At 53.8% G+C, this 20190-nt stretch overlaps 8 protein-coding genes across 8 annotated transcripts; 5 read left to right on the top strand and 3 right to left on the bottom strand.

The window, feature by feature from the left end:
• Positions 1-197: 197 nt before the first annotated feature.
• D7B24_009257 (uncharacterized protein) lies at positions 198-2503 on the bottom strand (the record flags this gene model as incomplete). The annotated part of the gene is made up of 3 exons (XM_028643332.1): positions 198-932; positions 983-1144; positions 1196-2503. 3 exons carry the CDS (start codon positions 2501-2503, stop codon positions 198-200), a joined length of 2205 nt encoding a protein of 734 aa, XP_028498383.1.
• Positions 2504-3595: 1092 nt separating this feature from the next.
• D7B24_009256 (uncharacterized protein) lies at positions 3596-4598 on the top strand (the record flags this gene model as incomplete). Its single annotated transcript, XM_028643331.1, has 3 exons — positions 3596-4177; positions 4231-4344; positions 4398-4598. 3 exons carry the CDS (start codon positions 3596-3598, stop codon positions 4596-4598), a joined length of 897 nt encoding a protein of 298 aa, XP_028498382.1.
• A 1562-nt stretch (positions 4599-6160) lies between these two features.
• Positions 6161-7663, top strand: D7B24_009255 (uncharacterized protein; the record flags this gene model as incomplete). Its single annotated transcript, XM_028643330.1, has 3 exons — positions 6161-6654; positions 6713-6837; positions 6924-7663. The coding sequence occupies 3 exons, from the start codon at positions 6161-6163 to the stop codon at positions 7661-7663; spliced, it is 1359 nt and encodes a 452-aa protein (XP_028498381.1).
• A 198-nt stretch (positions 7664-7861) lies between these two features.
• D7B24_009254 (uncharacterized protein) lies at positions 7862-8509 on the bottom strand (the record flags this gene model as incomplete). Its single annotated transcript, XM_028643329.1, has 1 exon — positions 7862-8509. One exon carries the CDS (start codon positions 8507-8509, stop codon positions 7862-7864), a length of 648 nt encoding a protein of 215 aa, XP_028498380.1.
• A 2203-nt stretch (positions 8510-10712) lies between these two features.
• Positions 10713-12326, bottom strand: METAP2 (Methionine aminopeptidase 2; the record flags this gene model as incomplete). Its single annotated transcript, XM_028643328.1, has 5 exons — positions 10713-10769; positions 10821-10907; positions 10959-11123; positions 11176-12236; positions 12287-12326. 5 exons carry the CDS (start codon positions 12324-12326, stop codon positions 10713-10715), a joined length of 1410 nt encoding a protein of 469 aa, XP_028498379.1.
• A 2066-nt stretch (positions 12327-14392) lies between these two features.
• D7B24_009252 (uncharacterized protein) lies at positions 14393-15231 on the top strand (the record flags this gene model as incomplete). The annotated part of the gene is made up of 2 exons (XM_028643327.1): positions 14393-14739; positions 14790-15231. The coding sequence occupies 2 exons, from the start codon at positions 14393-14395 to the stop codon at positions 15229-15231; spliced, it is 789 nt and encodes a 262-aa protein (XP_028498378.1).
• A 1038-nt stretch (positions 15232-16269) lies between these two features.
• On the top strand, positions 16270-17150 carry D7B24_009251 (uncharacterized protein; the record flags this gene model as incomplete). Its single annotated transcript, XM_028643326.1, has 4 exons — positions 16270-16332; positions 16447-16506; positions 16675-16787; positions 16958-17150. The coding sequence occupies 4 exons, from the start codon at positions 16270-16272 to the stop codon at positions 17148-17150; spliced, it is 429 nt and encodes a 142-aa protein (XP_028498377.1).
• A 566-nt stretch (positions 17151-17716) lies between these two features.
• On the top strand, positions 17717-19900 carry D7B24_009250 (uncharacterized protein; the record flags this gene model as incomplete). The annotated part of the gene is made up of 6 exons (XM_028643325.1): positions 17717-17905; positions 18085-18244; positions 18303-18706; positions 18765-18818; positions 18881-19251; positions 19327-19900. 6 exons carry the CDS (start codon positions 17717-17719, stop codon positions 19898-19900), a joined length of 1752 nt encoding a protein of 583 aa, XP_028498376.1.
• Between the last annotated feature and the right edge of the window lie 290 nt (positions 19901-20190).

Raw genomic sequence — 20190 nt, 5'->3', positions numbered from 1 at the left:
CCCTGTCGCGTCGTCAACCAGAGCTGGACTGACCATGAGAATTGGTTTTCGATGTCCTCCAGTTCGGCTGGCGGCGGACTTTGAAAATGGTACTTCATTATTTTCGTGTAACAACTCGTTAAAACATGCAGCCTCCAACTCCGTGACCACCCTAGCCATCTATCTGCAAATGCTACATTTTCGTTCGGCGCCCGTCATTAATGCCTTGTATTGTTCAGATCCCTGAACTCGCCCCTCAAACTCTCAACGCCCTCCTTCCTGACTTCTTCGACAAGTTTTGCAACCTCGGGTGCAATGACAGCCTCGTCGAACCCAAAGTACTTGTACGCCGCCGGTCCGGGCAGCGAGTGCCCGAATGTGCTCATGGACCAACCAGCATCGGCATACCTCTCCCACCCGTTGACGGCGTAGGCTTCGATAACGACGCGTGGCGCCTTGCTCCTGTACTGGAGTACCTCACGCTTGTACTCAATGCTCTGCCTCTCGAAGAGGCGCTGGCACGGGAAGCTGACGATGCGCGCCTTGATGCCGAACTTTTCGCCCAGGAGTGCAGCCGTCTTGACGGCGAAAACCATTTCGGCCCCAATGCCGATCAGGGTGACATCCGCATCCGCAACTTCCTGGAAAACATAAGCGCCACGTAGAACACCGTCGCGGGATGTGTGAGCGGGGTATTGTTCAAGATTTTGGCGGGAAAGGGAGATGATAGACGGAGTATTCGGAGCGTCTAGTGCAGCCAAAAAGGCGCCTGCCGTCTCTTCGCTGTCGCAGGGGCGGATATAGAGGATATTCGGCATGGCGCGGTAGAGTGACGCGAGAGCAATAGGCTGGTGTGTAGGGCCGTCCTCGCCTGTGCCGATAGAGTCGTGCGTTGCGATATGGATTTGCTGAAGGCCTTGCAGGGCACCCATGCGGACACCAGGGGCGGCGTACTATCTTGGTCAGAGGAGCACGAAGCCAAAAGCAGGAACCGAGTACTCACAATATAAAACATGAAAAAGCTGGAAGTGATGGGAAGGATCGTGCCTTTGCTGTAGGCAGCGAGGCCGTTGGAGATGGAAGCCATCGCGTGCTCGCGGATGCCCCAATGGATGTAACGGCCAGAGTAGTCGCCATTGATCCCGCAAGCTGTCTTCAGGTTGGGCTGCAATTAATTAGCAAGCGCACTCTTGGAAAAGACACGGCACAAACTTACATTTTGGAAATCAACCTTGCCCTTCCAGATCATGTTTACCGACGGCGAGAGATCGGCGGTACCAACCATCATATTCTGAAGCTTGGCTGCCAGCGGGTTGCACACCAGACCGGCCGATTTCCTGGACGCCGTGGGTGTGGACGGGAAGTCCTCTTTGGCGGGGATGAGCGACTTGTAGTCGGCGGTGAACCGACCAGCAACACGGTCCTTGAACTCAGCAGCCAGCTCGGGGAAGTCGCGAGTGTAATTGTCAAGGAGCTTGTTCCAGTCCGACTCGAGTTTTGCACCGCGCTCCCTGGCCTCACTGAAGTAGTTGTAAACTTCCTCGGAGACGTGGAAATGCTTCTCAGGATCCAGGCCGAAGCTCTTCTTGACGTTTGCGACATCAGAGACCCCCAAAGCCGCGCCATGAGCTTTGGCATCGCCAGCAACAGCACTGCCGACGCCGATGACTGTGCGGATGTTGATGAACGTAGGCTTCTCTTGGCTAGCACGAGCTCGGGTAAGGGCCTTGACGATGCCCTCGACATCCCAATTACCGTCCTCGATGGACACAACGTCCCAACCGCAAGCTTCCATCTTCGCATTGACGTCTTCTGTGTTGCAGAGATCAACGCTACCGTCGCAGGTGATCTGATTATTGTCATACATGATGACGAGATTGTTGAGCTTCCAATGGCCTGCAAGTTGGATGGCCTCGAGAGCCACACCTTCCTGCAGACAGGCATCACCAATCATGCAGTATGTCATGTTGTCGACCACATTGTAACCAGGCCTATTGTACGTGGCAGCAAGATGCTTGGTGGCCATGGCGAGACCGACAGCGTTGGCGACACCCTGACCGAGCGGACCCGTTGTCACTTCGATGCCCTCGTGTTCGATCTCAGGATGCCCGGGGCAGATGGAGTCGGTACGAGTCGAGTGGTAGGACTTGAGCTGGTCGAGTGTCATGTTCTTGTAGCCTGTCAAGTGCAAGAATGTGTATTGGAAGAGGCATGTGTGGCCGTTGGATAGGACGAAGCGGTCGCGGTTGAAGTAGTTGGGATTTGATGGTGAGTACTTCATGATGTACTTCCAGAGCGAGACGCCAATGGCTGCCATGCCCATGGCACCGCCTGGGTGGCCACCCTTGAACTGCTCGCACAAATCGGCAATGAGGCAGCGGAACGTCTTGAGGACATGATCAACTTCGTATTTCTGTGTGGTCGAAAGCGAGAAGGTGTTCGGTTGCTTAGCACCGTTGACGGCAGAAATGGCGTTGAGGTCGACGAGCCCCTGATCGACGACAGGGACTGCACTAGGAGCCATTGTGCAGGTACGAGATCCGTCTGGTGTTCAGTGATTTTTGAGTGCTGTAAGAGCCCGAAGTCGTCGGCAGAGCGTTGAGAACGGCAAATGAATTCTGACAGCAGAGGAGGACACAGGAAAGCACGAGGCAGCCCCCATGTGCATTGAAGCCCATTAGATATATCGGCAGTCATGGCTGGACATCTCTTGCTGGTGGCTCGGAAGACCGAATTGGGATGTGACACGGACGAAGTGGTTCTCAGGTGCCAAACATTACGGAATTGAGAAAGGACCTGGTCAAGACCCGAACGAAAGGGGAATTCCCAAGCGCCAGGCTAGGCTTCGAGGCGGGGCAGACGCCTGAGTCGGGCTACTTGAAGTACTGTTCAGTCGGACGATGACCAGATCGATTCTGAGGTTTGGGTATTGGCCATACTGTTGATGATGTTGGAAATGACAACTCCATCTTGATCCTTGTTACGAAGCGCAAGAATTGCCCACTCATCGTCTCAATCCTCATGTTTTGAGGCAAGAAGATGCAAGATGGAAAAAGTGCAGACGACCCCTCCTTACTCTGTCGAGCCCCGCCACGTTGGGGGCGGGGCTCCTTTCAGTCGCCCTTAGGTCCCGCGCTGTGAGGGAGGTCGGATCGGCTACCACTCCGAAGCACCCCGAAATCTTTAGTTGCCACTGTTTGCGCTTGCAACTGCCCCAGGTCCGGAACCGAGATTCCCAACAGTTTCTGTGGCCTCAAGGGACGACCATACATTGTGCGTTTCTGCATGCGCTTGCAGCTGCGCTTCGACCTTCATCGTTAATCTCGGCATGGAATTCATGCTTTGGCCGATTGCAGCTGCCATGAAAGGCCAAGCGAACTTCCCTAATTTGCCCATGCCCTCCCTCATCATATATGGATATGGTAAGTAGCTGTTCACTTTGCCCACGATGACTTCAGCGAGCCTAACAACGCCAACGATCGTCGTTCTGCATCCCGTCGAGAACGTCCCGACTCTCTCATCTTGTTGGCCCATCATTTTCGACTTGGGTAAAAGCGTGCACCTGAAGCTACACACAAGCTCTTGACTTTAGTCTTTACGCAAACACAATCACAACATGGCTCCCCCAGCGGCAACCAGCGACATCGCGCTACCGGCCTCCCCAGATTATCCCCTCCCTGAACAGAAGGATCCCTTGGCATCCTCAACACCAGTCACGAACCTATTCTCTCTGTCATCCAAGACCATCGCCATCACAGGAGGCGGTCGTGGCCTCGGCATCACTTTTGCCCTCGCCGTCCTCGAGGCAGGAGGCCATCCCGCCTGTCTCGACATTCTGGAGTCACCCTCGCCTGTCGAATGGGCGCACCTGACCAAGCTCGCCGCCGCGCGTGGCCAGCACGTCTCCTATCATCGCTGCGATGTGACGGACGAGGACGCCACGCGTGTCGTTCTTGAGGACATTGACGCCGCCGCGGAAGCCCGAGGCGCGCCGTTTGGCGGCACCATTGCCTGTGCGGGTATTCAACAGAAGGTGCCGGCGCTAGACTATCCTGTTGCCGACTTTGAGCGGATCCAGAGGGTGAATGTCGTCGGTGTTTTCGTGACAGCCAAACAGACAGCGAGGATCTTGGTGGAGCGCAAGAGAGAAGGTAGCGTCGTGCTTATTGCGAGCATGTCGGGGCAGATTGCCAACAGGGTATGTGCTCGACCGTCTGCTTACTTCGCGAAAACGATGACTGACAGCTTCAGGGCCTGACATGTTCGGCCTATAACACGAGCAAGGCGGCTGTCCAGCAGATGTGCCGCTCGCTGGCGCAAGAATGGGGCCAGTACGGCATCAGAGTCAACACGTTGTCGCCCGGTGTAAGATTTCACTCTTTCACCATCATTACATCGCGCTAACGAGTCCATGACAGTACATCCGGACGGCAATGACGGACGAGCTTCTGGCGGCTGAGCCAGAGGTCGAGAAGACGTGGATGCACGGCGCCATGCTCAACCGACTTGGCGTACCCGAAGACTTCAAGGCGCCGGCTGTGTTCCTGCTGTCGGAGGGTAGCCGGTTCATGACGGGTGCCGACCTTCGGGTGGATGGCGGGCACTGCGCCTCGGCATGATCCGAGTTGATTCAGTAACTAGATGAGAAGCGCAAGAGAAGCAGAGGGCGTATTGGGTACTCGGGCGTGCGGGTGTGACAAGTATTTCAGCGTTGACGGACAACGTAATGCAAGTGCCTTGAGGGCATACTGCCTTTTTTCTTCGAATTCCCGCCTACCTACGATGTCCCGAACAGCCGGTCGGTGATGCGTCTGCGAAAAGCGTGGTTTTCCGCCTTCTGCCGACCCCGCAATTAGTATTTCTTGGTTTTCCGGAATCACCTCTCAACCATGGCGATGGGTCGGTCCGGCCGGCCGGTGCCCCTAAGAGGCAACGCTCAAGGGCGCTGACCAGGGCTTGCGAAGCCAAGAAGAAGTAGCAACGCGTCCCAGTGCGTGCCACATCCAGATAAGCAGCATCGGAAGACGATTTTCCATCCACTGTTGTCAGGTCCCAAGGCGGTTGGCAGGCATGAACTCCACGAAGCTTACGTCTGCTCGTCGGTAGCGTACCGAAAGCTGCGCGCCATGGGTTGGCACGTTGGCCAGGCACGTTGGCCAGGTACGCCAATGGAGAGGGGCTCCAGTCAGAACAAGAGCGACAGGATAAAGGCAGACTGCGGGGGTAGACTCTTGGCGGTCCATGGGTGGGGGGGCGGCAGTCTGTTGTCCAAGGGTTCCGGCGACTGTTTGTTGGCCCAGAGAGGATGGATACTCGGCATCTAGAGCATTGGCGTCGAGTGTGGCGCCTGGTGGCTTGGAGGCTCTGCCAAGACCTGACGTTGTGAATTGCCTTGGGTCGGGAGTGGTGGCATCTTGGTATATGTAGTACGTCTTGGTATTGTACGTCTCGACGATCTTCGGTGGCAGTAAGAGTGTGATGTTGCGACAGAGTATGGCTGGTCTGATCATGTAGTGGGGCGGGTGAGAGTAGCAAGGGCAAGAAAGAGGAGAAAGATCGTGGGGAATTTCTCCGTTACGATTGCCTTCCCCGCCAATTCCACCACATAGATATCCCGCCAACCATCAACCCCTTCCAAGCAACATTCCCCATTCATCACGCCTGCCAGCACTCTTCATGGCCTCGACCATGATGTATGCCATTGTCACAAATCAAGGCTAACAAAGAAACGGCACGTCTGGATAGGTGGGACCTCGCTTCGCCTTGCCTGCAATGGGTCTGTCTGTCACCGCGAATCCATCAGTGGAGGAAGCCTTCCCAGCATCTTCATCGCCAACTCGGCACCAGGGCGAACAAGCAAATGACCAGGGCCATCACGACTGCGGGGAACTACTCTCCTGCGTACATATTTAAAATGCTTGGCATCACCTCTTTCCCGGGGGCAGCTCCCGAACCAGCCATCCGAAGGGTTTCCGACACCACAAAGGTGCAGAATATCGCAGATTGAGAGCAATCTCCACACAGAACGCAGCGCCAAGACGACACATCGCGCCAACACCATGATGCAGCGTGTTCGGAGTATAAGAAGAGTCGTCGGCTGCTCTACCTGGCCAGACTCTCTGTCGGATCACGCTGAATTCGACCCAGTGCCATCAAGCCCCCGTTCAACAGCACGCCCAAGATGAAGGTCTCCGCCCTCTTTACTGCCCTTGCGGCTGCTACCTCGGTGATCGCCGTAGCTGTCGACCTCCCCGCAGGCGTTCCTCGCAATGTTCAAGAGTTCCGTGAGAAGCATCCTGTTGCGAAGCGTGCTCCCCACTGCCGCAAGACCTTCACGCCTCGCGCCTCCGAGAACGCCGAGGACGATATCTCAGCCGATCTTCTCAATGCCATCAAGAGCGCCAACAATGGTGGTACTGTCTACCTGCCCAAGGATCAGCTCTTCGTCATCGATGAGCCCCTTGATCTGACCTTCCTCAACGACATTCACATCCACCTCGAGGGCACCATCCAGTTCACCAACAATGTTGAGAAGTGGCAGAAGAACGCCTTCTACCACCCTTTCCAGCGCTCGCTTATGTTTTGGAAATGGGGTGGCAAGGATGTCAGGATCTATGGCGAGGGTACCATCGATGGACAGGGCCAGCGCTGGTGGAATGAGTTCTCGGGCGCCGAGTAAGTGTTCTGTGTTCTTCATTTCGATTGACTGTAGACCCGAGACTGACACAAGCAGGATCCTTGACCCTGACAACGACTACCTCCGCCCTGTGCTTTTCTTTGCAGAGCACATTGACAACCTGCACGTTGAAGGCATTCTCATGAAGAACTCGCCCGTTTGGCACAACTTTATCGTCGATTGTACGTCTACCACCAACTGATGCGAAATGGTAAAGACTGACTTTTGAAAGCAACCAATATCTTCTACGAGGACGTAATCATCTCAGCGAAATCGAACCGCGCCGGTGTCGAGCCTAAGAACGGCGACTTTTTCAACTCCCTTAACGTTGATCATATTCGCATCAACCGCGTCTGGGTCGATTCGGACGACGACTGCTTCTCGCCCAAGACCAACAGCACCGACATTCACGTGGACACAATGTACTGCAACAACTCACACGGACAGTCGATCGGTTCGCTCGGCCAGTATGAGGGCGAGTATGTCATCGTCAAGGACGTTGTCATTGAGAATGTCTGGATGCTTAACGGTAACAACGGCGCCCGCATCAAGGTCTGGGCTGGTGAGAACGTCGCCGAGGGATTCGTTGACAACATCACGTTCCGCAACTTCTATTCGGCCAACGACGACTGGCCTATCTTCCTCGACTCGTGCTACTTCAACGTCAATGCCGAGACGTGCCGCAAGTTCCCATCCAAGATGAAGGTCTCCAACGTCCTATTTGAGAATTTTGAAGGCTACTCGTCCGGTGTCCGTGGCCGTGCTGTTGCGCGCGTCAGCTGCTCGCCTGCTGAGGGCGCAGGCTGCGAAAATGTCAAGTTTGTCAACTTTAACGTCACGTCGCCCTGCGGCGGCCCCTCGGTTATCATTTGCGACGGTGTTGAAGGCGGCCTCGGAGTGGACTGCGTGCCGTTTGACTCGCCGGAGGCCAAGGCTGCGCTGGCGGACAGGTGCACCAACCCCGAGAAGGCAAAGATTGAGGCTCCTTGGCCTGTCCGGGACTACTGAGCCGAGTTGTTCCTTGGGGGTCGAGCATGAGGGTCTCAGCAAGGGCACAATGTGGAACTCATGATTTATGACATGGCATTCAGGATTGGAAACTAAATAGCTCTGCCTAGGTAGACAGACATTAAGAAGAGGCTATAGCCCGGGTTTGATACAAAAATCTATTCAATCTCCTATCCCATGACATCTCGCTCATGGCACTTAGAGGGCAGCAATGATGCCGACAACGCCAGCGACAGCGACGACGGCGGCACCGAAAGGCAGACGGTCAGCAGCGCCAGAATCGTTGCCAGCAGTCGTGGCGGCGGCGCCAGTGGACTGGGAGGCCGACGCGGTAGTGGAGCGCGTCGTGGCCGCGCCGCCGGCGGTGGTAGGGGCCGCGCCCGAGGAGCCCGTCTCCTGGGCCGAAGTGGCGGCGGCGGTGCCGGAGGCGCCGCCGTTGACGTAGACAAAGGCAGGCTCGGAGGCGCAGACGCCGGCGCCGAGGTCGGTGGCGTCGGCGCCGCCGCACTCGGAGATGATGCTCGAGAGGGCGGAGGCCGACTCGGAGGAGAAGGCCGACAGCGAGGTGACCCAGTCCTCGACCTCAGAGGAGAGGGAGGCGGGGAAGGTGATGCGGCAGGGGTCGGAGGTCACCGAGTCGGGCGCCGTGGCGAGGTAGGCGAGGACGTCGGCGGCGGGGGTGGGGATGCTGGACACGATGTCGATGGCGGCGGAGAGGCACTCGGCCGAGGGGGTCGAGTCCTGGCGACGGAAGAAGGCCAGGGAGCGGGCGTGGATGTTGTTGGTGGGCGCCGTGGCCGCGGCGAGGGCAGCCGCGGAGGCGATGAGGAGGATGGAGGACTGCATTTTGATGGTGCGAATGTTGCAAGGTGAGACTGAGCAAGTCGTTTGTGTATTGGAAATTGACGAGTGAAAGAACCGAGTAAAATGTCAGATACGAGGAACGTTGCTGTCTAAGCGACACCAAGCCCCAGGCACGGGAGGTCTGCCCTTTTCAACCCCTTCGTCCTGATCCTTCAATGAGCTAGGTCCCTTGCCATGTTCAGCCCAGGCTCCAGAATCCAGGCGGCAACGGCTTCAAGCGAGAAACGCCGGACATGGGGGTTCCACATCGGGAGATTAAGGCCGCTCACTCCAGTCACGGCGACAGCGAGGTCTGTGATCCCCACAAAGCTTCTGACTGCACAGCCCTACGTCGAGCTTGTCCCTGACGGGGCACAGGGTCTGACGACCAAGACATGGGCTGGCCGATGCTCTTAGCCCAGGCATAAACATCGCACTAGGGGCCAGGTAGGGCGTTCTGCCAGTCCTGTCCGTCTCTAGCGGCTGCTATGCTCGCCTTCTCTATCCACATCGGGCAAGCCACCAGCAAGGTTGGCACGAAGTGGTTCTCTCGTCCACAGCTCGCCTTCGTAGAACGCCTCAGGGATTCCCTTCAGCACGTCGAATGAGTCGCGCGACAACTGATCGACACTCTGAACAAGGGATAACCCATCTTGAGACATGGTGGCGCCCCCGCCCCAAAACTGGGAGAAATATTCATGGCGTCTCCTACGCGACGAAGGCCATGCGGCTGACGAACGGCCTTCCTCTGGCGCCGGGCTAAGGGCGTAAGCCAATTTCACAGAAGAGAGATGGGGACGGCCGAGCGGCATGGCGTCCGCCTGCTACAGTCCCCCTGTTTCTCTGCCTAGTCCTCGCTTACCTATAACAAGCACTGCAGTCCTTCACTCTGGAGCGGCCCATTTGGTGCCGGCAGCCGATCTGCCGTGAGTGGTGCGTGGCGGCGCAGACATCAGATGATGTCGTCGCGTCGCGTCGTGGATGTTCAGCTCTGGGAGCCCGACGGCTTGGAATGCCAAGAGCGGGAGAGTGACAGGCTTCAATGTGCCGGCATTGCCAAGGAGGCGCAGCAATTGGTGTCTACGAGCAGATGCCTACCTGTACGCTGCGATTGCGGCCATGTGGCGCGAAACGTGGACGATGACCATTCAAATGAGTGCACCGCGTCACAATTTTAGAGATTAATCGCTGCGGACGTGGATTCTCGGCCCATGGCGCCGAATTCGTTGGGCTTAGCGTCTTACTGTACCCACCGTTGGTCCATGTGCCGATATCGTCACATGATGTAGGGTGATTTCAATTTTGCTGTAGACTTGGCTTGATATAGCTGGCCACTGGTTCCATGTGAATGCTGTGATGCCGTTAACCAATGCCCTCATGACGCTGAACGCATAGGGAAACAACCTTCGTACTTTCTAGAGCTTGACAGGTTATGTCCGCGTGCCTTGGTCGATTTTCTATGAAGGATCCAAGGCGATGATGGACCTCTGGGCTGCATCCAAAGTTGTGACTATAGAACCCTTCACGAGGGTTTGACATCAGAAATATTAGGTGTGCTGAATCCTATGGGCAACGTGATGCGCAGGGATAGGATTGAACAGATTCTTGATATTGAGAGGCCAGATGGAGTGTCAGGCGGAGGAACACTGACCAGAGCGGTCGCTGAGCGATAACCGCCAGCGATACCAGGTCCGAAACAGTTGCAAAAGCGTAGGATTCATAAAAGACTACTGAGAAAACTTATCCCTCCGCATTCGCGCGGAAGTATTGGGAAACCCAATGGGAAAAAACCAATACCGAGGGGTACATATCAGCAACGTCATCGGCAGTATACTACATGTTCTCAAAGCACGAAAGCCCATCCAAGTTTCGGCGGCCATCAATGCAAAGCAAAAAAGAAAAAGGGGGTTGGGGGGAGAGAGAGCCTTGACACAATGACAACAAACGGCACAAAAACGCAAAAGGATTTCCCTTTTGGCCGTGTGCCGGCGTCGAACCCCTGAGCCCCTCTACGCGCCTTCCTGACCTGCGCGCCCTGAACTGGTCTTCCCTGAGGGCCTGACCTTACGGGTATTTCTTAGGCTTTTACCACCACACCATGCGTCACGGTATGGTGGTTGTTGCCAAGGAAGACCAGCGCCCTGCATAAGGATCCTTGGTTGGTCGGGCGACGCAGAGAAGGAGCAGCAGTCACCATGTTACTGCCTTAGTAGTCGTCCCCACGACTGAGGACCTCCTTATGTGTCTCACGTAGGACAATGGTCTAGGGCATTCATCAGTTGCGCGTTACCTTCATTACAACCTGGAAGCTTACGTGTTCAAACTGCGCCGAGTACGATCCCTCAATATCTCTCAGCGGAGCATAGGACTCGACGATGCCATTTGAGACAAGGCAATTCATCTATAGCTGTCAGCATTATTGGCCAATATGTTCAAATTAAGAGAGACGAACTCCGGCCAGGTACTTTTCTTGCCCAAGTCGATCAAGATATCGACGACAGAAGACAATAGTACCAAAGTTCTCGCGGATTGTCTTGTGCAGTCGTTTGGCAGACGCGAGGGGCAATTGTCCAGCCAACGGTGCGTTGCTTTGCAAACCATACCCGTACACACCGATCTGATTACGGGTTAGGGATTTAGTTCGTACTAATGGGGAGAGAGAGACTCACATCATCGCGAAGATAGGCACGACCTGTGGATCCGAATGTTTCAATAGCAAAAACCTCACCCGCCTCCATCTTTGTCTGATCCGAGTTGCGGATGAAGGGAATCGATTTGCCGCCGTGGATTTGGTAGTGCTTGATGTTGTGGGCGCATATGTTTTTCACCGGCTTGACAGGAAACGTCTTGCCCCTTATCTCGACTTCATAGCTCTCCATCGTCTCGTGAATGGCAGCGCTAACATCACAAATGCGTACGTCGATCCCCGTGGCTTTGACACCTTCGTTGGTCGCCTCCTTGACAGCCGCCAGGAGGTTGTCGTACGTGGGGTCGAATGCCATGGTGAATGCGCTATCAACGATCCAGCCGTTTATGTGGACACCGAAATCGACCTTCATGACATCCTGCTCCTGCAGTACAACAGCCTTCTGCCCAGGGTTTGGAGTGTAGTGTGCCGTCTGGTGATTGAGGCACAGACCTGTAGGGAAGCCCATGCCTGAACGCAGACCATCACCCAGTCCAAGCCCAGAGTTGCCGAGGAGAGAACGAATACTGTCTTCAATACCCTCGGCAATACTGAGGAGGTCTTGACCGGGACGCACAGTGTCGTGGACCCATTTACGCGCCTGACGATGGACCTCGGCCGCTTTCCGATAGTTGCAGAAGAATTCGCTGTCCTGTGCCTCCTGTACGCCGTTGTAATGCATTTCAGCCACGGCTGCGGGAGCCCTGGTGTAGCTCTGTATCTCACCTTCGGGGTAATCCGCCGTGGGAAAGAGATCGCTGAGAGGAATACGAGGTGGCGAAGTCTGCTGGCCGTGCACCGCGGCAGACCTCTTCTTCTTCTTCTTCTTCTTCTTTTTGGTCTGCTTCCGCCTCTTCTTGCATAATTCAGTTTCATTCGACGGAACATCAGGGTTCAATTGCGCCAGGGGTCGTAAGGCAGCGTCGTCGTCGCTGTCGTCGTCGCCGCCGCCACTAGCGAAGGCGCTGTCCCCGTTACGGGCGATGTGAGCGCCTCGTGGAAGACCACCGGCCTGAGGGATTTTCTTCGAATATGGTGCATCATCTGATGAAGTCAGCGTGTCTCCTGGCCGGAGTAATTTGTAAGAGTCATACTGTGATCACGACGGTCGTCTTCTGATGTCTTGGACCCCATAGCAGCATCGACAGATTGGCAGTAGGTATTGCGAGAAGATGTCTAGTGCTGAAAAATGAGAAAATCCAGAAAGCAAGAGTCGAAGGGGAACATACGGATATGAGGAACCATGCCGACAAGATCTTTCCGCCACGGCATTCCGCTGGGAAAGGGGTGTCCGGGCTACCCCGCTTCATCGGCTCCGATTGTCACCTCCGGTTCGACTTCCCCGGGATGCCATATCCAGGTCGCGGCAGCAATTGCCCATCAATTACGTATCTGTGACAACTTGCGAGAGGGTAGGGGACATCCAACCGAAACGAGCACGTCTACGCGAAGCACGCGCGCGAAGGAGCAGAATTCAGCCAGTCACAGGATGGCTGTTCAGATGTTGGACTTTCTAGCTAGGTAGTCTTGGTAGTCGATGGGGCCACCAAATTTATACGCGGTTCTCATCCGCAGCGCAGGCGAAAGACATAATAAGTGCGAAGCGCCAAGATGCACATGCTGGATAGAAGCCTGACTGTACCTTAGAAAGCGCACGCCTATAGGATCGGACTGTGATTTGAGGTTCTTGACAGCTGACAGCAGGCCGTACGGCATTCACGACTTTAATTTTCCTTAACAAATGCTCAGATTCAAATTGCTATTACTGCTCAGTTGTTGTGGCATGGTGAAAACAGTTGCAGGCATGCAAGTCGCTTTGGAATAACCAAGCCCGGTTTCAGCAGCCGCTCCAGGTCGAGGCTCATTCCTCCAAGAAACACTATGGCTGCGAAGGGCTCAATCAAGAAATTTTATTTGTGATGCAGGTATGCTGATCTAAACATACGCTGGGGCAAGAGCGCAGTTGAGTCGAGGCCAAAGTAGAAGCTCTGGCATGCAAATTTTGAGTGTAAGGTATCTAACGATATTCGTGTCAGCAGCGGCCGGACAATGCAAGAGCGGAGGCGTATTGATGTGTTCTTAGGAAAAAGTTTTAGTAACAGCGTTTACTTTGAGATTCGGGTTAGTATTGGAGACGACATTCGCGGCGTAAGATATGGTACTGGGTGTTGACGGATATTTTTGTCCAACGGCTCATAAAACTTGCTAGTCCTCGAGATTCTGCCTGTGTATGAAGTTCCACGTTCATTTCAGCCTTCGTGATATTTGATGTACCTACATGGGAGGTGAAGCTATAAGTTTCACTACGATATCTTGTTTTGGCCGTCAATCCCGGAGAAGATAGCATTTCCTTCTACCTGACAAGGGCCAAAAGCTTTCTCCTTCATATGTCCACCTACTCAAGCCCATCCGTATCATGCCCTCACAATAGGTGAGAATGGGCAACCCCTTTGGGAACATTGGTATGTACTGCCCGCGCTGAGTAAGTATCACAATGGAGTGTCGAACGACTTGATTTGCTCTCGACTGAAACTCTGTTCTTAGTATTCCACTGTTGGCAAACAACATTTATGGTTGAACACTGCGTATACTATCCACTACTCATGATTCTTAAAGCGTCATCGGCAAGAATCAACGGTATGACCAAGGGTGCAACGGGAGATAGACCGTTGCTGTTGCTATCTGAATCACGAAGAGGAATAGCCGAGGCAGCGAAACCTGAATAATTGATCAAAGCAGCGCGATTGATTGGAGTGCCTGACCGAGCCTTCCGACAGAGGTATGTGCCGCTTCTTGAGGCACACCAATATTATGCCAGAACAATCGAGGGTGTGCAGTCCTAGATGTTGTACACCATGTCCTGGCCGCCAAGTCCTAACGGCCCCCAAGTCCGCCCCCAGAGACGGCCCCAAACAGGGGAATGGTAGCAACGCGCGCAGAAAAAAATCTTCAGATCGTCCTTCATTGAGGGCTGCATATTGAATAGCTGGTATGGGAATGACACCGCATGGTTAGTGTCAGCAACAGGGTGGCCTTTGCGTGTTGGTCCAGAGATACATACGCCATGCAATGTGACCTGTGCAGCTTTTGAATTCCTACCGTGCAGCCGGGGCGGCCTTTAAATAACAAAGACGACTGCCCCATCGAAATGCAACCGCCTGTGCCGTTTTCGACAAGCGCTGCTTCTGTGACAATCCGCCATGTCGACTCCCTCCGGCTTCCAAAAGCTGATGACCAAGGCGCGCAACTTCGTGCCATTTCTTCCCCCATTGCCCATCTCACCGCGCTTTGCCAAGGAGCAGGATGCGTCGCCCCTCTACAGTCAACTCCCTGTAGAGGTTCGTCAAATGATCTGGCAGTCTGTCTTTGGCGAGCACCATGCCGTTCACATATATCTATCGCGCAACAGAATCCGCGCCAAAGAATGCACCCAAGTCGACCTGGAAGACACGTCCACGTGGGGCCCTCACTACCGCGGTGCGTGCTCTCAACCGGGCACCAGGAGCCAATGTGACCACGTTTCCTTTCTCTTGACGTGCAAGAAGATGTACTATTTGAAATACCTAGAAAGAATTCCCTCGGCTAACGATTGACTAGTTATTTTGAATGGATATATACTCTTTATCGCGGAACGTTGTTTGACTTTTCGCAATCGCCACGAAGTCTTCCGCTCTTGTACAACCGCCTGCCGACGACTCATGTTGCCTGTATTTCCCACGTCAACCTGACTTGGGACTTATATCGGACCTTGTATCTTGAGTCGAAAAACCCCGGAAAAGATGAAGTTCTCTGGCTTCGCATATGGGATGCTCTTGCTGCCATGGAAGGACTTGCTTGGCTAAAGTTTGCTTTGAGGCTCAACCCAGCGGCGCAGGCGTGGGAACACGAATGGACGGAACGCGAGTCGATGATCCTGAGTTCGATTAAAAAGGTTACGCGTCCCTCGTTCTTCGAAGTCACGCTGCCTTTTCCTGCTGCTGCCTCAACACAGGAAGAAACACTGCCCTGCACTATTATTCGTGGAGCCTACATATGGTAGATGTACTTTCACAACATTGGTCTTCCCTTCAACTTGTAAACATCAAGCTGGGGGTTCCCTCTCTTCACAAACCTTTTCTCCTCTCCCTCGTCCCTATCGTCATCACCTGGTCCTCTAAGGAATGAACCATCTTCTCGAATCATACCACCCGACCTGATGAGCCCAGAGATGGATGAGAATAGGGCGATGGTATCTGAGAGCAAAGATCAGGAACAACATACGGCGAGCTAGGATTTAACAGCAAACTTTACCAGCATTCCAGTGAGGTCCGTCGTTTCCACGAGTAGCCGATAGTTTTCGGCAGTTCTTCCAGCCTAGGTCATGATTAGAGAGCTCTTCTCCTCTACGTGATTGACAAGATAAAGACTAGGTTTGAATCCTGGTCACTTACCATAGCCCGCAAAGCCTCCGATGTCCTGTAAGCTGCCCCCTTGACGCGTGTGTGATAACTTTAGTCTCCAGTCAGCCATTGATCTGCGGCCATGACTCGTAGGAAGGTCTTACCTCATGTACCATGACTTTATCGAACAGCTGGAACAGGTCGACGGGAGTATAGTTGACCCAGGCCGCGAGCCTGTCTAGCTTGAGGTTCACGATCATAGTGGCTATCTTACCAGGGGTATACGTGCCGTGGAACTTAGCGGTTTGCTTCATGGCATAGTCGAGAAACCAAGGGCAAATTTGTAGAGTATCTGGCTCTTCTGGATCGCCCGGTTGAATTGTCCACGCAAGCGCATGGGTACAGTCGAACTTGGCATGGAGGAATTCCTTGGTCACTGACAGGTGGCACCAAGCCTCGTCAGCGAAAGGATTCTTCTGACGGCGAATCCAAGGACTTGAGATGGGGGTTCCTTGATGTTCTTACCCGGGTCGAACAATCTTTTGCCGCCACCTTCACGAGCTCGTCCCTCACGCAGACGGTCGTGCGTGCAAAATACTCGCTTCAAAGTATTGTCAATACTATTTAAGTGATGTATTGCAGATTGAGATGTAAAGAGACGGGAGACTTACAACATCGGCAGACGTCCTATCTCCTCCATGGGCTTCGCCTTCGACTGGCACCGCATTTCGCATAATGCCTGCCAAGTTGCCTTTCAAATCGTAAGTCAGCGCTTAAACTCCTGCTGATAAAATGTTGAGCCGGGACTGCGTCATACTCTTCACGCTCGTTCGCATCATATCCAGGCCAACTGTTCCATGTAACCACTGGAACAGCTGAGTCCCGTCTGCGTTGAAGTTCTCGTTGGTGAAGCCTTCTGCCAGACTCGCAAGCCGGTATGCGGATGCGAAAGCATCATTTAAGAAGTTGCGTTGCTCTCCCACACCTGGCCGTGTTAGTATGAAAGAAATTAAAAGGGTAAGGAAAGTTCGACTGCTCACTATCGTTCCGTTAGACATGAACACACAATCGGAGGATTCTTCAGCTTACCAGTCGTCTTGTAGAGCATATCCCGCGTGACAGAGCCGGACGAAAAGAAGCGTGAAGATAAGCAGTGTAGGCATGGGCCTCAGCTGGAGGAATGCAAATGGATTCATGGCTCGGGCTCAAGAATCATGTGAGTAGGTGATATACCTTGACCGCAAGTGCAAGACTAAACTCATCTGGGGTATGGAGTATCTTAAATACAACTGAAGCCCCTGTCCAAAGACAGTGAGTCCTCGTGAACTTGCTTTCGTATCTCTTGCCTAGTGCGGATGAACAACGCAGCCTACACATCATCCGCAGGTCTCTGCAAAGCCATTCGCGCTCAAGAATTCTGAGAACTGACCAAGACGCCGGCCTGCAGCTACAAATTATCCTTCATGGATACTCACCTGATGTGTTCTACTTGGCGAGCCTGGGGGCCAACCTTGCTTGGCCAGCGCGAGAGCGAGATCCAAACCCGGTGCCAGGACACGGTATCCAGCACTTCCGATAAAGCCAGACAACTTCAAACCCCTTTCCAAATATCATGATGATGGAATCCAAGGATAGGGGCCAGATGGACCTACTTGGCGTTGATAAAATAAAAGCATGGATGGCGTACGCCTGGGGGCAGTTCGGGGCGGTTGGAGCTTCAGAATCGGGTCACTTGGGGACATCTGGGGGCTCCTGCAAGAGGGGCGCCATCTGCTGGTTACGAGTGTAGCCAGTACGACTGGCGTTCAACCTCATTCAAAAAAGCCCAAGAGGCTGTACTGCAAATGCGATGCCTTGGACCCCAGATGCCAATCAGACCCCAGGTAGCAGTATCAGTCGGACCCCAGGGTAGGGTCGGATCGGCCCCTTCTTGGCGCATTTGCGTGCCATTGCTTTCTCAAACCAACGTCAGAACGGCACGGTAGCTGCGTGACTCGATAGCAACCAATTCCATTTCTTGTATCCGTCTCGATTTTACTACAACTATAAGTGAAGATAGCATTCTTGAGTTTGGTTCTATTCCAATTGAGATCTGTACCAGCAACTTTATGCACCAGTAGTTGCTTCAGTCTACCCACGGGCATCATGCAACATCGAATCTGCCTCGTCCTTACAGCCTTATTTAGTGTGGCATATTCTCAGGAGCCCCGAATCACAGCTGCCCCAGAGAAACTTTCCAAACGCCAGGGAAACGCGATTGAGTTACACCAAGACTATGCCGCCCCAATCGGTGTGGACACAAATTATCTCACGGTGGAGGGCACTACCACCAAGGTGAGGGCAATCTTAGCTTCAATGGCCTCGAGCCATGAAGCTTTCCGGGATGCCGTCAAAGCTTGAAAAAGAAATTGACCAGAAAAACATTACAGTGGATAGGTGTGTATTTGGATTATCTGACGGAGGTGACAAGAACGACCACCATCAACAATGTGGAGACAACAACTGTGGTAAAGCCCCAGCTTGCTGTAGCTACTGCCACCAAGGCTTCGGAGGGAATCAAAGCCGGCGATGTCACTGTTCTGCTGTCCGAGTCTGTTCAGAATGAACTGGACGTCATTATCAAGGAAGCTGCTGCGTCTTGCGCTGCTCCGTCCAGGCTAGGAAAACGCGATGGTAAGCCACGACTCTCAGTCAGCAGAACGAGGTGTGCTAACGCCGCTTGTTTTACCAGGTATGAGTTGTATGATCAATGCTATGCAAGGAGCCGCCCAGAATGACGAAGCTCTGGGGCTCGTGAACCCTGCGGAATGGGATGGATTCGTCCTGGAGCTTGCAGACAGTGCACCCGAGATCCTCGGAGCCGCGGTCCAAGTCCTCAAGACCCAGACCCAGAAGAACAAGTTTGCGATCATGGTTGCTGCTGCAGGCGCTGCTGGAGCCTGGGCGGTCAGTGAAGGTCTTGAGCCCCTTGTCGAGGTGGCTCACAAGTTCGTCTTTGGCGATGGTCTGTTTGGTCATGCAAAGGACGATTCAGCCAAGGATGGGGATAATGGTGATCCCACACCTACGAAGGCTGCGACAAGTACGACTACAGGTTCCTCATGTGGGCCTTCGGGTACAGTGAACGAGAACTCGGTACGTATCGTCCCTAGCTGTGTTCGAAGAACGGACCCCGTCGCTTACAAGTCTGAAGCCCGCCTGCGATGACGCCGATTGTAAGGGAAAAGACAAGGTTTGCCAGGCCGACGTGAGTATTACTCTCTACAGCAGAAACCGCGCCTTCCAGCTCATATCTGACCTCCCGTGTAGGGTCAAAACAAAGGATGCCCATGCGTTTACTGGACCAAAAGTATGATCGAAGGGCTGTTCGACAAAAAGTGGTCCGACGAACAACAAAAGATCTTGCAGGAACTTGAAGCCGGGCTGCCAAATGTGATTCCTCCTCAGTGTTTCCGCAACACCTACGGCGACGGTTTTGATGGAAAGCCGAGGGCAGAGCCGTCTGCGTTCTGTCATTGCTCCAGCGCTGGTGCCGAAGGGGGCATGACCAGAGGGAGCTTTCCCACCTTGAAAGGAGAGGGCGACATGGCCTGCACATACTCGACGATGCCTACGCAAACAATCAGCATCACCAGGAGACCAAAGCAGACGGCAGTCACATCCTGCAGACTAGAGTCAAGGTGAGAGGAGCCCCAACCGCAGCAGTATTGCTCACTATCGGGCCATTACGACCGATGCACTAAACCTTACGGTAGTCAAAGCTCAGGGCCGTATTGTACATGCAACGATGACAAAATTCACGGAGAGATCGTAACGACGTACCTCGGCAAGGAGACAACGGTTTGTCCCGATGCAACGGCTACCATGACTGGCATCCAAGACGGCACACCCACAGCGGAGCCCTCTTGTTATCCAACTCATGGCCCCGAGCATTCGGATCCCGTAATGGATGAACTGATCAAGATTTGCAACGCAGACAAGTCAGATTTTGCTGCTGTCTGTCGTAGCAATACCAATCGGAACATTGAGGTTCGCTGTCACGGGCAGAGAGGTCCGTGGGAGCCCGTCAGCAACAATAAATACTTTGCTTGGTTCAAGCCTGCAGACAAGGCTCCAGAGGACTGCAGGTATCTTTTCGGAGACAACGATGCAAAGGACGATGATGCCGTGGGTGCTCGGGTCGATGCCCTTTGCATCCCAGCATTCGAGGCTATCAAGAAGAAGTGCTCGTGGAATGGGGGTGAGGTCAAGAATCAGTGCGGCACCTTTGTGTATCAATCTTGTCCCCTGTCGAAATGGTGTGAGCCGGGGCATCCTCAAGGCAGTTGATGTCTGGTCTGAGTTTTCTCAGCTAGGGCACTGAATAAGGGATGCCTAGTTAAACAAGTCGACAATTCATGTGTTCATCAAGGCAATGCCCAGAAGGTTGAGACAAGACAAGAGGGGAATGGTATCGTCAACCCGAAGTAGGAATGAGTATCACGGTATAGATGTCAATGCTGCATGTTTTTCTCCTCAAGCGGCCCAAGCGAATCGCAAATAAGAGTTTCTCATGTACTAGAGGTGGTGATGGGCTGACACTGTACCGGAGACTTGTTTCATTGAAGGATTTGACACCT

This window comes from Verticillium nonalfalfae (assembly GCF_003724135.2).
Source record: "Verticillium nonalfalfae strain VnAa140/NRRL 66861 chromosome Unknown scaffold_9, whole genome shotgun sequence".
Lineage (NCBI taxonomy): Eukaryota > Fungi > Ascomycota > Sordariomycetes > Glomerellales > Plectosphaerellaceae > Verticillium > Verticillium nonalfalfae.
Note: the sequence above shows the minus strand (reverse complement) of the source record. Positions and strands in the feature narration are given on the sequence as shown.